The 17050-nt window shown below is 39.2% G+C and overlaps 1 protein-coding gene and 1 long non-coding RNA gene across 2 annotated transcripts in view; both read right to left on the minus strand.

Moving 5' to 3' along the window:
• Positions 1-5603, minus strand: part of LOC116507762 (prepronociceptin-like) — a 31517-nt gene extending 25914 nt beyond the window's left edge. Inside the window, exons 1-2 of the mRNA XM_032216090.1 lie at positions 5470-5603; positions 2927-3068 (exon numbers count right to left, since the gene is read on the minus strand). Coding sequence (XP_032071981.1) covers positions 2927-3068; positions 5470-5603 — 276 coding nt within the window. The remainder of the gene's footprint in view (positions 1-2926; positions 3069-5469) is intronic.
• A 6233-nt stretch (positions 5604-11836) lies between these two features.
• On the minus strand, positions 11837-15074 carry LOC116508116. Its single transcript, XR_004255278.1, has 3 exons — positions 14936-15074; positions 13204-13339; positions 11837-12996 (listed from the first exon to the last, which is right to left on the minus strand). It is a non-coding gene; the product is annotated as an uncharacterized LOC116508116 (long non-coding RNA).
• Positions 15075-17050: the final 1976 nt, after the last annotated feature.

Genomic DNA, 17050 nt, shown 5'->3' on the forward strand with positions numbered 1-17050 from the left:
ACTGGACTTTTTTTGTTTGCTTGAAGATATTTCGTTTCTCATCCAAGAAGCTTCTTCAGTTCTTCACCACTCACTCAGAACCAGTTGCCTTTTGAAAGAAAGCACCTTTGGAACAGGTTTAGATGAAAAGCAAAATATTTTCAAAGAACCCCCCCCCCCCCAAAAAAAAAAAAAACAACCTCCAGTTCCCTTTTGGAAAAAAGCACCGTTTGGACTCTGCCTCTGTGGTCATATACTAAATGATTTTGAGTTTGAGTTTAATTTTATTTATAGGCCCCCCCAATCCTGGAGGACTCCGGGCGGCTTACAGCAAGGGGGGGGGGGAAGCAATAAAAGAAAATAAGAATAAAAATAGACAGGTTAAAAAACAACACAGATACATTCGTTTCAGTCGGGGCTGGACCTCAACAATGAGGTCAACAGCCCCAGGCCTGCCAGAATAGCCAGGTCTTGACAGCTTTTCTGAAGGCCATGAGAGTGGGCAAGGTCCGGATTTCTGGGGGTAGTTCCTTCCAGAGGGTCGGAGCAGCCACAGAGAAGGCTCTCCTCCGGGGAGCCACCAGCCGACATTGTCTGGCTGATGGCATCTGAAGGAGGCCCACCCTCTGGGATCTTACCGGCCGTTGGGAGGAATGTGGCAATAGGCGGTCTCGCAGGTATGCTGGCCCTAAGCCATGTAGGGCTTTAAAGGTAATAACCAACAACTTGAATTGCATCCGGAAACCAATAGGCAGCCAGTGCAGCTTGCGGAGGATAGGTGTAACATGGGTGTACCTAGGTACACCCAATATCGCTTGCGCGGCTGCAAAAAGGAACTAATATTTTGGGAATTAGCAAGATTTGCTTGCATCTTTGCCCTCCCCTACTTAACTTGACCTGTACCGTGTTTCCCTGAAAATAAGACAGGGTCTTATTTTCTTTTGACCCTTGAAATAAGTTGTTGGCCTTATTTTTGGGGAGCTCTTATTATTTTTGAAATGCAGGAGGTGGCAAGCATGGTCACTTCATGGCTGCTGCTGTGTTGCAATATTTTCAGGGAGGGCTGATTTCGTGACCCGACAAAAGCCCGAACGTCATAAGCGCGCCGACAACACCGCGGCGCTAAAACCGCAATGTCAAAAGCGCGCCGACAACAGCGCGCCGACAACAGCGCGCCGACAGAAGCGCGATTTAATTTAAGGTAAGATTTACGGTTAGGTTTAGGGTTAGGTTTAGGGTTAGGTTTAGGGTTAGGGTTAGGGTTAGGTTTAGGGTTATGTTACAGCGTGCTTCTGTCGGCATGCTTTTGTCGGCGCGCTTTAGGGCTAATTCGTCGCTCATTCGTCGCACGGTTTTGTCACCGTGCTTTAGACACCGCGGTTTAGTCAGGCGCGCTTTTGTTGTGCCCGCATTTGTGGTGGAACCGCTGATTTTTGGGGAGGGCTGATTTTAACTCATGTGCTCAGAAGTCTGATTGGGCTTATTATCCAGAGAGGTCTTATTTTGGAGAAAATAGGATAGCTGTGGGCAGTCTAAAAGCAAATAATTCATTTTACATCTACCCCCTCCAAAAATAATTTAAAAAAAAACAACCTTGTCAATGTTGGCCTCATCTCAACCAGTACAGTCTTCATCTTCCAAGGTTTCCTTGTGGATCCCAAGCACCAAAACCTTGAAGAATAGACTGCTCAAAGAAGGTGAAATTGAAATAATAGCATTTTCTAGATTACCTACATCTCTTCGTGGTGGTGGGCTTTCAGAGGAGCCTGTATGAAACTGCCTTAAGATCTATTTGGCTCCGGTAATCTACTGATCATTATCTATACTCAAATTAAGAAAAACCAGTTGTTTCCACCTCATCTAACATGGTCCTCGTGTCTTTACTCTCCTGGGGGCAGCTTGCAAAAGATCTGTTCCTTCTGCAGTGCCCTTGGAAGGTGACTCAAGGTGGAGCCAATTATGGAAATTTGTTATTGCTGTATAATGAGGAGGCCATGCGTCATGGCACAGAGCAGAAAGGCTATTCAAATGAATATTAATGATCTGTCCATTGCAATTTCTAATTGTACAGAGGTTCTACTGCCAGCAGGAGGAAGACTGGTCTAGTTAGCCACTTTTATTCATTCATTATGACTCTTAAACTGCCCAGCCATGTCAGTAGATAGGGAATTAGCAATTCAAGTTACAGATGAAAGGTTACATTTCCTAATGTTGAGAACAGCATTAATAACAGCATTCTTACATCTTACTGTGTTAGCCTGAACCACAAGTAATGAACCAAAAGAACAATTGTGGTTGTCATAATCTCAAGCCACTTGCTAAAGGCACACAATATCTGTCCATCTGTCTCACCTATCCACTCACCTTGCAAATTATGGTTTTGGTGGCTAACATAGACTTAAAAACACAAGCAAGATTAAGAATGAATATAAAAAACATGAAAACAAAATATAAAATAACGCAAACGTAGACCAAATGCAACATATTCAACAACTCAAGCTGTTTACTAAATGGGCTCACTCTAAAGTCAGACCCAGTACCTGCATAGAGGGGGGAAAACCGTTAAAAACTTTTAAGTTTGGGAAGAACAACAGGGTTGGGTCATTTGAATCTCAGAGATATGCTAGTCCTAGAGGGAAATGCAAGCCTCCAGGTTCCTATTAGATGACGTTGTTTTATGAAAGGAACCCAAAGCATGTCTATTCTCTCAGATATTGTGGGAGAGGCAGATGCCTTCTATTGGAGTGTAGAATAAGCTTATTTAATGGAAAGTCTCTTCCTTCCTTCTTTCCTTCTTTCTTTCCATCCTTCTTTCATTCTTTCCTTCCTTCCTTCCTTCCTTCCTTCCTTCCCCTCCTCCCTTTCAATTGACAAGAGTTCAGTCAGTCAGGCAAGACATACACAGAACATGAATATATATGCAAAGATAATTGCTGGGATTACTCACCAGAAGGCTGATGTCATCTTGGTGGTTGTATAGATGTCTGTGGCAGTTCCGGCAGTCCTTCCGGCAGTCATTGTGGGCATAGACTAGCAAGCAGAATGACAAGATCCCCCACAATAGCATCCTCATGATGTCACGTTGGAAGCTACATGAGAAGAAATTAGAGAACAGTTACTTACAGTAAGAAAAAGCTTGGCAATGTGCTAACATTGGCACCACCATACTAACAGCCACCTTCCTGCATCCCTGCAAGGCATCTTCCTCTCTGGTTTTTATTCTTTTCATTAAAACATGAAAATAATAAGGAAAATGGCACGTTACCAAGTTAAGAACTATCCTCCAGCATCACCTCTAGTTACAAAACAGCTTCTGGTTCCACATGAAACATAGAATTTTTAGAAAATAAAAAAGTTGATGGCTACTAGAAAGTATATTGTTTACGACTATGCCTACCTACTCAGGCAAGAAATCCCCCAAAATAAGATGTAGGTGAGAACCACCATCTTCGGGGATTTCAGAAGATGACAGGAAATAAACTCACTGGTTTACTTCATTCGCAGCTATTTTGTGAACAGTCAAGTCTAAGGTGACCAGATTTTCAGATTGGTAAAGAGGGACACCTTTGACCCGGGGGGGGGGTGATTAAAAATTTTATACGGAGCAACAAAATTTTTCATACAACGCAAAAATAGTATTGTAATATTTTTTATTTCAACAGAACTACAATTTACAAATATAAATTGTAACTGTTGCCAAACATCAAAATTTTGATCACGTGACCATGAGGATGCTCCAACAGTCGCTAAGTGTGAAAATGGTCGCTAAGTGTGAAAAATGGTTATCAGTCACTTTTTTCAATACCATTGTAACTTTGGTCACTAAGCCCATTATACCACCTTTCTTGCCACAGTTCTTAAGTGAATAACGGCAGCTGGTATTTTGTATTTTGAATAGAATCTTTTTTTAAATAGTCTAAGACAATTTAAAAAAAGAATCCACACAGAATAAATTGAAGTAAAACATTTCAAACTATTCTTTCTATGCACAATATATTTCAAAGTATTGTGCATAGAATTTTTAAAAATGGTTTCACTTCAATTTATTTTGGATAGAATCTTTTTTTAAATAGTCTAAGACAATTTTAAAAAAGAATCCACACAGAATAAAACTATTTTAAAAAATCCTATGCACAATAAATAAAATATTATTTTAAAATACATTAAAAAATAAAAAAAAACCAGCTCACTTACCAGCAGGCACAAGTGAGCACTCCAAGTCAATCCAGAATGATGTAGATGTTAATACAAAGAACTGAGCAAATTAAAATGGTGAAATTAGTCAGGGAAATGTTTTTCAAAGAAACTTTGCCACCATTTTTCCCACACGAGCCGACCTCCAACCTCTGTGCCCCTCCCCTCTGGAAAATCCAGGAAGGAACACTGGGGGCTTCTCTAGCCAAGTATTTCCTGAAGCTCTATGGTACTTGGTCATTTTTTCTTTTAAAATGAGGTAAAAGGGGTGTGGGGGGGGTCTGTTTTCTTGCTTTAATGTTTTAATTATATCTTCAATGAAAGTACTGAGACAGAGAGAGAGGTTAGGGCAGAGTGTCTTTTGTCTTGCCCTGGTTAGGATTTCTTAAGCAAATCCACTGGGCTTTCAACATGAAGCCAGAAAATCGGGAGTTTTTTAAAACGGGACAAATTGTTATAAATCGTGACTGGCCTGCAATAATTGGGACGTCTGGTCACCTTAGAAATGAGGCCCTTCTGAAGCCAGAAAAGGGTCGTTTCTGAATTTCCAGTAGGCCTGTTGGGCCTATTTTCTGCCCTCCCCAGGCTCCGGAGGCTTTCTTGGATCCTGTGGAGGACAAAAACAGCCTCCCCAGCCCCCTGGAGGAAATAGCAAGCTCAGCTAGAAGGCAAGTAGTGCAGCACACATGGGGTGTGGGGGGGTGCATGCATGTGGGGCATGCTTTGCATTATGGGTCACATTTTTTGCATCCAACAACGAAAAGGTTAGCCATCACTGACCTAAACCATGCAGACCCCCTTAGTTGATACCCCCTGCTGGCCATTCTAGAAAACCCAGCCCCAGTTACCCCCCCCATCCTCCTAATAGAGGAATGGCCATCTGGCCCCATTACTACCACCAAGGTTACAAAACCATCCATGAAAGATCAAACCCTAGTTCAAGTTCTCAACTGAATGTGGAAGGGTTGGCCAAAGAGGCCCATCAGAGTAGAATTTACACCTTTCCATGCCCAGCAACTATAAGTGTCTATGCAGAAAGGCTGCTTACTGTGGGGCAATAGAGTAATTATTTCACTGAAACTGCAACATCCTGTTCTGGAAGCCTTACACATAGGTTATCCAGGCATTGCCAGGATGAAATTCCTCACCTGTAGTTATGTCTGTTGGATGAGCATGGACAAGGACATCTCAGAATGAGTCACCTCCTGCAAACTATGTGAGGGGACAAGACCAACGCCATCCTCTGCTCCAGTGTGCGAGTGGGAGACTCCCAAGACACCCTGGTCAAGGGTCTACATCAATTTCACGAGACCATTCTGAGACCAAATGTTTATGGTTAGTTTTGACATGTATTTCAAATGGTTGAAGGTGGTCTTGATGCCATCAACAATCTCAAACACCATCATCAAGAAATTATTGACACTGTTCATGCCTCTTGGAATTCCAGACATCCTGGTGTCTGACAATGGCCTGCAATTCACTACCAACCAGTTTGAAACATTCCTGGTAAATCTTGGCATCTGCCATGCCCTGGTTGCATTGTTTCATCCAGCCAGCAATGGACAGGCAGAAAGAATGGTGCGATCAACCATTGCGCGAATGTGCCCTTGGGACTGGCAAACTTGAATTGCCAAATATTTGCTATTCCAGCATGTAGCACCAAGTACCATGATTAACAGAAGCCCAGCTGAACTTTTAATGAGTCGCCAACTACAAACGGACTTAGATTGGCTACACCCAGAATATTCTTCAGAGACGCGCCCTGTCTTTACCAGCCAACTCTGATCATTTGCTATGGGAGATGTAGTCTACACCCACAACTATGCTGGGGGTGCACTCTGAATCCCAGGCTGAATTGTAGCAGTCACCAGACCATGATCATACAAGGTAGAGCTGGAGTATGGCCACATCTGGCCTCAGCACAGCAACCTCTTGCACAGCTGCCTGGACACCTCCATCCATTACCAGTCAGAATGGGCTCTACCCAAAACCAATTCTTCACTGGAGATACACAAAGACTTTGAGGCCCTGCCAAGACTGGAGCCAACAACAACCTGAAACAGTGCAATGATGCAGGTACCTGGAGAATCAGGAGGTGGTCAGCACCAAGTCCAGGGCAAACTGGTTCCAACCAAGCCGGAAGCGCCAGAGGCTGAGTTCCCGATGAAGCTGCAGGAAAATCTATGAGCTTCAACCACCTTCCTGGTTAAAGTGCTGCTCCAAATGAAATGTGCAAGTAGGAGCGGCCGCCCCATCGCCCCGCCTACATGCATGATTATGTTTGTAATAAAGAGTAATGCCCTGTCTCAGTGGGGAATGGTGTTACATATTGTAATTAGTTACTGAAGCTAAGAACTGAAGTTTTCACTATGGTCACTGTTTAAAATGATTGGTTGCCCGGCTGACAGCCACCTTTAAAAGGAGTGCAGTCAGCCAGACTGTTTTGCTGGTGTTTTACTGTGTTACAATAAAGAGCTTCAGCTGAACATCACTCTATGTCTTTCCATTCAACCCAAAATCTAACACTTTACCATTTTTATATTTTGTATTTTATATTTAGATATTATTTTTGTTTAAACACTGTGTATTTTCGGGAACCGGTTTGTTTACTGTTTGCTTTTTGTTGTATGCCATCCAGAATCGCCTTGTCTGCATTGGGCAGCCTTATAAATCTAGTAAATAAATAAATAAGCCTAGCTAATCCTTGAGTAAAGAAAAATAATGTTTATAAGCAAAAGCTACTGAAGGCCACATAACTAAGCATCAGAATTCTACCAGGGACAAGATAAGACAGAAATAGTAAAATAATAATTTCACTAGAATTGAAAATCTTAGAATATTTATTGTTAGTGCAGTCCAAGATTTGCATAAGCCAACTCTCATAAGCCAAATTCTAACTACTTAAAGAAAAATAACTGATCTTGAACCAAACTACTACATTTAAAACATGGAGTCTTCAGATATCAGATGCTCAAGCTGAATGCTTACAAATGTTTTAAATGTGGAATCAGAAGAAAGTAGACATCCTTTCCTTCATACAAGAAGGAAAATTAAATCAAAAGCAATGAACATCTTATTCTTGTCCTTTAGCTACCTCATCCTCTTTCCTGTCTTGGAATTCCCTCTGCCCCATTGAACACTATAGAATATAGATTGTCCCAAGAGTATTTAGTCAAGAGATTTATATGCTCTTACGTATCCAGGCTCTTGATATGTTTCAGCAGTATGCAGAGGTAGGCCCTTCCAACATTAACCACAACCATGTGATCAAACCCTGCCTTTTTTCATTTTCATGTGTGTCAGGTGTCCTGACTGTAGCTCCCATTCACAGGTCTGCAAAAAAAATTTTTCCGAGAGCTGTTTTGGTTATTCTACGTAATCTTTATGTTTTTTGATATGCTGAATCCGAAAATGACCTCCATTTTGTCATGGGACATCATGTTTCCTGACAATTTAGGTAACTATGTTAAATAAGGCAATATCTCAAAATAAATGGAAATAGACTTATAAAATTAAAGTTTTATTGCAATATTTTCATGAAAATCCTTTTTTGGACTGTAATGAGCTCAGCTACACTAAACTCGATTCTTCTTCCTTGTGAGGCTCCTCTTGGTGCATTTACACTTGTGAGTAGGATCTGGAATGTCTCTCTGAAGTATCCAACAGTAGTCTGCCATCATTGTAATGCTCCATTTTCCTCTGGTATCTCCTTTCCATCTCTTTAATGTCTTGGTGGAATCGTTCACCTTGTTCCTCACTCACAGCACCCAATTTTTCAGGAAAGTAGTCAAGGTGGGACTGGAAGAAATGCACTTTCAAACTCATCAGACAACCTAAAGCTTGAAATGCTTTCAGCATTCTTCCGACAATCTTTTTGTAGTGAGGATCTTTGTTATTGCCTAAAAATTTCTGTACGATTTCTTTAAATGCAATCCACCCTTCTTTTTGCGGATCCATCATGGTATTGACAAACTTTTTTTCAGCTACAAGCCTTCTAATGTCTGGTCCAATGAACACACCTTCCTTCAATTTTGCCTTCGACAGGCATGGAAACTTGGTGACCAAGTATTTGAAGCATTCTCCATCTCTTGGAAGTGATTTTACGAATTGCTTCATCAATCCCAATGTTATGTGGAGAGGTGGTAGAATAACTTTATGGGAAGGTACCAAAGTTTCTCGTAGGACATTTTTTTCACTGACTGTTAGCATCCTTGGCTGCCAACTCTTCTTAGTCCAGTGATTTTGTCGGTCTCGACTGTTCCATAGAAACAGAAAACAAGGGTATTTGGTATACCCAGCTTGTTGCCCGAGCAGCATGCACAAGAACTTCAAGTCCCCACACACTTGCCAACCATGGTCTTCATATTTAAATTTACAAAGAACCAATTCCAAGTTCTCATAGGTTTTCTTCAAGTGTAAGGAATGACCTACAGGTATGGAAGCGTAAAAACCATTGTGGAGTAAAACTGCTTTGAGACTTCTTTTTGAAGAATATATAAAAAGACGCCATTGCTCTGAATCATATTGGATTTTAAATTGACCCATCAGACCTTCGACATCGATGCAATAAACCAATTTGTTTTCCTGGGTGAAGTAAGGAACGAACTCCTTTTCACGATGTCTGAACCATGAAGATGAAGCTCTGGCAACAATAAATTCCTGCTTTTCAGCCTTGATCTAAGTCACTCCGTGGCATCTTTGGGAAGATTCAAGTCTCTTACCAAATCATTCATCTCCTCCTGAAAAAACAATTTTGGTCTTGTATCATCTTCAAGGTCAGAACTTGATTCGTCATCTGGTTCACATATGACTTCACCTTCATCAGAGCTAGATATCTCTTCGAGGGTAGCAGGGGGCTTGGGTACTGGTATATCTGTGCCATGGGGGATGGGATGAATTGCTGAGTGAAGATTGGGGTATGAAATGGAATGCTTCCATTTGGAATTAAACCCTTTCACATCGCATGAACAAAAGTAACAGTCATCACTATGGTTCTTTTGCTCTCGCCATACCATAGGAATCCCATAACAGAAATATTTTTTCTTACCCTTGAACCAGTTTCGGAGGTCCTCAACACATCGTTTGCACACTTTATGAGGTGCCCAAACTTTATCTTGATCTCCAATTTTTAGTCCAAAGTATGCAAAGTATACTTTTTTCACAAAGTCTGTAATATTCTGCTGTTGCTTCAACACTGTATATTCACCACAGAGGAAACAGAAACTGTCTGGCGAATTAATATACTTTCGCGGAGCCATAACATAACGGTTGAAGAATGATGAGCTAACATGAATTGCGATGAAAAAGTGTGAGCAGCCTAGAACCAAGAACCTGATGATGATTCGTGCACAACTGTGGCATGCAGGAGAGAGCAGTTTTGTGTCTGTACACATCACTATGGTTCTTTGGTCATGTCACAGATGTCACAGTGCTGGCCACGCACCCTGCACTGACTGTAGATCCTGCTATCTGCCCTGTGTCTCCCTCCCACTGGATTCTTCAGGAAAGATTAACCCCTTCTACCATTAGAAGCACAGACTTAAAACTTGCTTAGCTTATGTATATATTGCTGACCATCAGATTTACAGTGCTATTTTTTTAACATAACTCGGACAAACCCTTTAAGGCTTTTTTTGGCATTTTATATCTTAAATGCACTTATGTGAATTAATTAATAGTAATTTAGACTTTAAATTTGGTTAAAAACCCATAATATAAAAACATACCATTTTTTTAAAAAAAATGATAAATTTGAAGACAATTTTGCATGTTGTGGCAAATCATGACATCTAGGAGTTTTTTCAATATTTTATTTGTTTTCAGCACATCAAAATACATGGAAATTAGATGAAAATAATCAAACAGCTTTTTTAGTCGCAGACCTGTGCTATGAATCTTCCCAATCATATCTAAATTAGCCATGTGCTCATGTGATCATGAAAGAGGGATGTTTGCAAGCTGCAGCTCATGTATAAATGTTCCACCACAGCAATGGAGCACTGGAATAATTGGTAGATGCACTTGATAGTTCATGATGTTGTAGACTAGGATGTTAATGGAGACATCAGCAGTGTTCTTTAAGAGAAATACATAACTACTGTGTTTCAGTTTGGCACAGTCAGTTTGGCTACAAATTGGGAAACTATGAGATCTAGTCCCTCCTTAGGCACAAAGCCATTTGGGTGACTTTCAGCAGTCACTTTTTCTCACCCTTAGGAAGAAAGCAATGGCAAACTGTTTCATAAACAAACAAACAAAAGCTTGTCAGAAAAACTGCAGTGACTCATCCAGGCAATCTCTGGAATGGGAAGAAAACATCCAATCTACTAAAGTTTTTATTAGTGAGCTCTTGTAAAGAACAATGTACTGCCAGTTACAAAATCATACCATACCATTCCATTCATTCATAATGATGGGTGGAAAATCTGGGAAGAAATGTATCAGTTTCTGCAGAAACAATGACCATTTTGGGCTTTAGTATTTTACTGTTTTAAGTTGAATAAAAAACTAATTGGCAATGAAGACTAATTTAAAAAGTCCATTTTCATATTTATATGTCAGTCCTGTCCATTCCCTTGGCCCTTGGTGCTCTTGTTCCATTTGGACCACATTTACCATGGTATTGATTAGTGTGTTCTCCTCCTACATTACTCCTCTTGGGCTGAAGAGAAAACTTTTGTCAATTTCATATGGTTACAAAAAAGACAGATTAATCCTTTGCTTGTAAAACAAAGAGATCCACCATGCCTACCATAAAGTTGTAAAAGATAATCTCAAAGCTTTTCTTTTTATTGATGAACTTGTTAAAAACTGGTCATGGAGGGCAGGAACCAGGGATGTGGGATTGTTCCTGCCATAGCAGACAATAATCCATTGGAGTGGAGATGTTGCCTACAATAAAATGAAACTCGATAGGCAAACTGGATAGGGCTGTTTGAGTCAGTATGAACCAGAAAGCATTAAAGTTGTTGTGTGGTAGAAAAGATTGATGAAAGTCACTTTTCTGGTGAGATGAGGCTGATAGGTCAGTGGCCCTACTCATACTGGGAAAACTGGTCATGTGAATAAATCATCTGCTACCATGACATTTCTGGAGTGTAACAATCTATGGAAAAGTTTGAATTCAATGAACTTTGGAGTAATCCTGTTTTATTCAAATTGTCACTTCTTTTTGAATTAGTTTGATTGAAAGCACACTCTTTTTTTAAAAAAGTTCCAGAGCAAGAAAGAAGCAGCCATCATTTGGGAGGTACAATCTCAACTATTTCATAACAGTAAGATAATAGAGATGTCCATGGAGATTCTCAGTCATCCAGATCATGGTTGCCCCAAGGGTGCTTTATCAAAAGGCAACTGGAATTTCTTTGTTTTTTTTCTCTTGAAGATGTTTCACTTCTCATCCAAGAAGCTTCTTCAAAACTGAAATATATTCAGAACTGAAGATGATTCTTGAATGAAAAGTGAAATATCTCTACGGAAAAAAAACCTCAAATGCTTTTTGAAAAAGCACCTGTGGGTAATAGAGATGGTTTCTTCAGCCTGCTATTCTTTGTAATAATGGGTTGGATGAAATGGTAGGATTTGTTATCCAATACTAATAATAGAAATCATATGAATGGGAAAATCAGTAATAAACACTCTCAAATTTGCTTTAAGATCTGTATTTTATTTGAGTTTGTTAGTAACATTTTACAAAACTAAGGAATATTAATAGGAAAAAAGGAGATACCACTCAGTGCAAATGCATAAAGTATTATTCTATGTTCAAGCTCTCATGGGGGATTTTCCTAAAATGGGCATGCCTGAAATTGCAATTTACAATGCAAATCATAATTTACACTGCTTTTTTTGGGGGGGGGGGGGATAACTTCTTTGATCAAAGAAAAGACATCCATGTTTATTGCTGACTAGATTCCCCTTTATGAACTCTAGGCATGAAATGGGGGAAAATGAACTTATAATTTAGAGGTTAGATGATTAGACAGGATAGATTCTAAAAAGAAGAGAGACATATTGTAACCATAAAGTAAGAGGTGATTATATAATTGTACTTATTACTGCTGTAAAGAAGATTAGAAGTTACTTCTTTCTCTTTTCTATTATCTGTTTTAGTTCTTTTCCCTTGCACTTTTAGCTTTTTCTTTGATTTATTTCTTTTTCCTTTTTTCGTACTTAAAATTAGTTTCTTTTAGTTTTTATATTTCTCTTTAAGAAAATCTTTAGAAAGAGAGTTGATAATTTAAAAAACCTTTGTGGGGAAAAAACTGGAAGGCACAAGAAACAAATATATGCAAATGAAGCAGACACTGCAAAATTGTGCAAGACTTTAAATGAGATATTTTCATGCATATCATAAGGAATACTAGCTCTGTAATTTACCTTTTGTAAGTAAAAATGTAAATTTCTTCCACAGAATTCCAGAAAAACAAGTAAATATTTATATTCCCTTCCTTTTTGCCTCTCTTTCTTTAAAATAACCATAAACTTTACTTTTTGATATTAAAGCCTATTTCTAAAATTTACCTAATTATTTCTTAATTTAGGATTAACTTTCATTTCCAAAATTCTGTGAAAAAAACTCTAGCTGGTTACTTAATATTTTCTGAAATTTGCCCTTAAGTCAAAACATGAATAAGTATAAAAAGGGGAGGACAGGATGAAGAGGACTGTGAATATTATGTCAGTTTATAGTCCAAACAAATAACTCTTTATTCTTGACTTTGAAGTTGAAGCCACCAATTTCCAAAGCCAGTATGTATTTCTCTAGAATCCAGAAGTCTTGTTTTGTCAACAGTTGATTACCACCTTCTCTGCCTATAAGGACTGGAGAGAGGGGGGGAGGAAACAAGTTAATTAAAATAAAATATTTTTCTTTATTAATTAACTTAAAAGATAGCTCTTGCTAAAAAAAGGAATAGAAAGGTTTGGAAGAACATTTGTGCAAAATAATAAATGGTAAAAGCAAGAGGCATACACCTGGATTTACTTGGTCCTTTTCATAATGGATAAATATAATGACTTTTGACTTACGATTTACAGCAAATCAGGCTTCCCCACTGGCAGCTCCCTCCAGTAGGTATAGTGTGCGGAGGGCAGTAGTAGGCTTTACAGAATCCATGGTGACTCCTCCTGCATTGTAAGGTATCAGGGGCAGGCTGAAAACTTCCTGTCACAATCAACAACAAAAAACCAATGAGTGGAAGCTTCCCTATTCATCTTTTTCTTAGAGATTTTGTTTGGAGAACTTGCGGAAGGGAAGCTAAGATGAGGGACTGGGTAACTCATTCAGAAGTGAAAAAAGAACACCATGATTAGAAATAAGTAAAGCAGTTTTCTGCTATCTGATGGTAGTCCTATTAATTTTGATTTATTTATTGCAATAAATAACTAATGTAATTATAAACATATATTAAAATTTTTGAGGTGGGTCTTTTAAAAGGTTGCTAAATAATTCTAATTATTGATTAGTCAACAGCTTTCAATAATCTATGGTAGGTGGGTAAGATGTTATACTGGTCCATTGGTTATTTATTTTAATATTTTTGTTTGCTAGTTTAGGCACTTTCAAGGGAAGCAAGAATCCCATAGTTCTATTGGTTTCTTCTTTCTCCTCAATGTATCCCCATCACTTATCTTCTCCTTCATTTCAAATGTTATATTTGCCTTGCCTCCAGAAGTTGTTGATGCTCAGTATTGGAAGTTTTTAGGAAGAGAATGGACAACCATTTGTCTGAAATGATATAGGGCAGGAGTGTCAAACCCAAGGCCTAGGGGTCAGATCCGGCCTGTGAGGTGCTTAGATTTGGCCTGTGGGGTCACCCTGGAAAGAGAAAGGACTGGCCCATGGTGCCTCTGGCAGTGAAATGGAGCTTGCTCCATTTTCACTGGCAAAGGGTTGCAGGAGGCTGTCACAGCTGAAAATGGAGCTCAGGAGCCCATTTTCTCTGGCAGAGCACTCAGGTCACCATGACACAAGTGACATCAAACTCGCTATGCCTACCCTGACCATGCCCACTCCAACCCCCAGAGGTCAAACACAACCCTGATGTGGCCCTCAATGAAATCGAGTTTGACACCCCTGATATAGGGTCTCCTGCCTGGCAGGGGGTTAGAATAGAATATTTTCAAGGTCTCTTCCAACTTTGTTATTCTGTTATTTAATTTTGAAGCGAAAGTTAATTACACTGCTTGTTACATTAATATTCAAAAATGTAATTATTATTGATAGAATGTCCACATATCTACTCTATCATAATCCTTCTAAGGCATATGTATGACAGAATATTAAGAATCTCAATGTATTATATAAATATTATTATATTTAAATAATATACTGTACTAAAATGGAGAAATGGCCATTTAAGCTAGCCTATATGGATAAATTTAATTATATGTTAAAAGCTGAATAAAAAGCTAATAGTTTATGAATATACCTCTATTTTCTTCAAAAGCCATTCATTTAATTACTATTTTGTAATATTTTTATATTTGCAATGTTATACTTTTATTAAACATTATCATATCTTTTTGCTATTATTCTTTACTGGTAAAATATTTATATTCTAATAAAAATTGGCTGTCAGTTCTAGGGGAAAGACCTCATGTATTCCTTCATGAAGAGCTGTGCATATTAATTCTACTTTATCAATGCTAGTCATCAAAATCCATACTCATTAAAAATGTGAGAGTTGCTTTATTTGCAGTGTTTAATTTAATGTAAGTATTTTAATCTGTATCTCTTTTAATTTTCCCCATCTCTTACCTGGAATAATTTGACTGAAGAACAAGAGAGCAGCAAACAAAAGGAAAAGGGTCTTCATGGCTGAAGGCTGATGTTCTCCAGATGTGTTACACTCTAGGCTGCTTGAAGTTCTTTAGGAGAAGATCTCTGAGAAGGGGGTCTGTCTATATAAGGCTTTCAGAGCTCTATGACATCATGAAAGTTGAGAAAAACCTTAATCATTAATATATTTTGGGAAAACCACTTTATTCCGTTTCTAAATGCAAGGGCGGTATTGCAAAATGTCCCTTGGTAAGTCTGATGTAATGCACCAATTCCTCTTCACCATGGAGTACAGCCAGGCAAGTGAGGTAATGTTCACCAGATACAGAAGGCTACTTTTGCAAAATGGTTGTGATGCCAGAGAAAGGTCACACAGTCTCAACTATCCAGTCTCAACTTGAATCAAATTGAGACATAAGTTATCTGTCAGCGTTCCAAGTATCATGCAGAATTAAATCAGAGTCCAAGGCAAAACAATCCTTAAAGTTCCAATTTAATAAGTCAGACATCTTGGCGCATCTGTGGAATCCCAATTCTGGAAGTTACCTAGGATTCCCACCCAGTTGAAAGTTCATGATCTTGTCCCCACACCCACAAATCCATCACATAGTCCATTCTTCTTCTTCCATGCTGGCATCTCCACCCAGCTGGTTCCGGTCAGGTGCAGAGGTGCGGAGACAAAAGATGACCTTGGGTTTCTAGAAAAGAATGACAACAACACATTTCACAACTCTACTCCTTTCTATTCCCCCCTCTCAACTACTACACTAATGAAACAGCATAATGAAATAAGAGGGAGTGTGGCAGGCCAAAGATCCTAAAAGGGGTATAACTGCAGGCCTGGCAGGTGGCCTCTCCTCAGAAGAAAAACGTTCCCTGAAAAGAGAATAACATAAAAGTTAACATAACACAATTAACCACCTCTCCCCACCCCCTAAGGACCATTTGGCTTATCAGGAAACTTCTCGTGGAATTGTTCTACTAACTTCTCCACTTTTAAGTTCCAACTTTTCACCCAAGTGGCTTCAGACAAAGGGTAACTCTTCCAATGCACTAAATACTGTAAGCGACCCCTATTCAGCCTGGAGTCTACAATCTTTTCCACCTCAGACTGTGTTTCCCCTTCTATCACTACAGGGGGAGGGAAAGCTTGGGTGGATGGTCTTATGCTAGACCCAGTTACTGGTTTCAACAAGCTACAATGAAATTCTGGACCAATTTTTAATTCTGCATGATACTTGGAACGCTGACATTATCATTATTAAGCTGGAGAATTTTGGGAATTTTTCCATTATTACTCCACATCCATTTGGGTGCTGCCTATTGTTAATGATTTGCAAATGGTATTTATACTGCATAGTGAGGTCACAGACTTCAGTATAATCTGATGACCCCGAACTGAGTACAGCCACAGAAAGTCTTGTATACTTTTATTCATGATCCCTAACCATTCCTTAGAGTTCCACTGAATTGCATTTTCAAGGTGACAGGAAATCTGCAATACGTGAGGAATTATTACATTAATTGTTACATAGAATTCAACTCCCAAATTTCATCAGCCAGCATAGCCTGACTCCCCTGCATTGATGGAGCTTCTTTTCCCATTCATGTGAAGAGGTCCTGCCCACCTTCAGCCATACCCACTCCCAGACACTCAGAGAGTGCAATCACTGAAAGGATTCCATTATGTCCCTCTGGTGACTTGCCTTCTACTCGCATTCCTATATATAATTTTGTAAACAAAATAAAAAATCACACTCCTTTGTCATTTTACCACCAGAGTTGAATAGTGTGATCTCAGATGCTGGAAGGCCACATACTGGCCACAACTACCTATCTTCCATGTCTGAATTGATAAAATATTATCTTTCTGCTTTCTTCAATCATTTGTGCTTCCTGGAATGACTTTACTGCTAAACAGTTTCTTAAAGGTTTATGTCTAATCTAGATCCACTTCCATGAGAATATTTGCTCCTCATGCAGTTATGAAGCAAGCTCTGAAGTATCAAAATCCTCAAGGAAATAGTATTTACTACTATTAACACTAGTAGAAACAAGTGGTAACAACTACCCAAATACCTCTTACGGTAGTAC

Source organism: Thamnophis elegans, chromosome 4 (genome assembly GCF_009769535.1).
Source record: "Thamnophis elegans isolate rThaEle1 chromosome 4, rThaEle1.pri, whole genome shotgun sequence".
NCBI classification, from domain to species: Eukaryota; Metazoa; Chordata; class Lepidosauria; order Squamata; family Colubridae; genus Thamnophis; species Thamnophis elegans.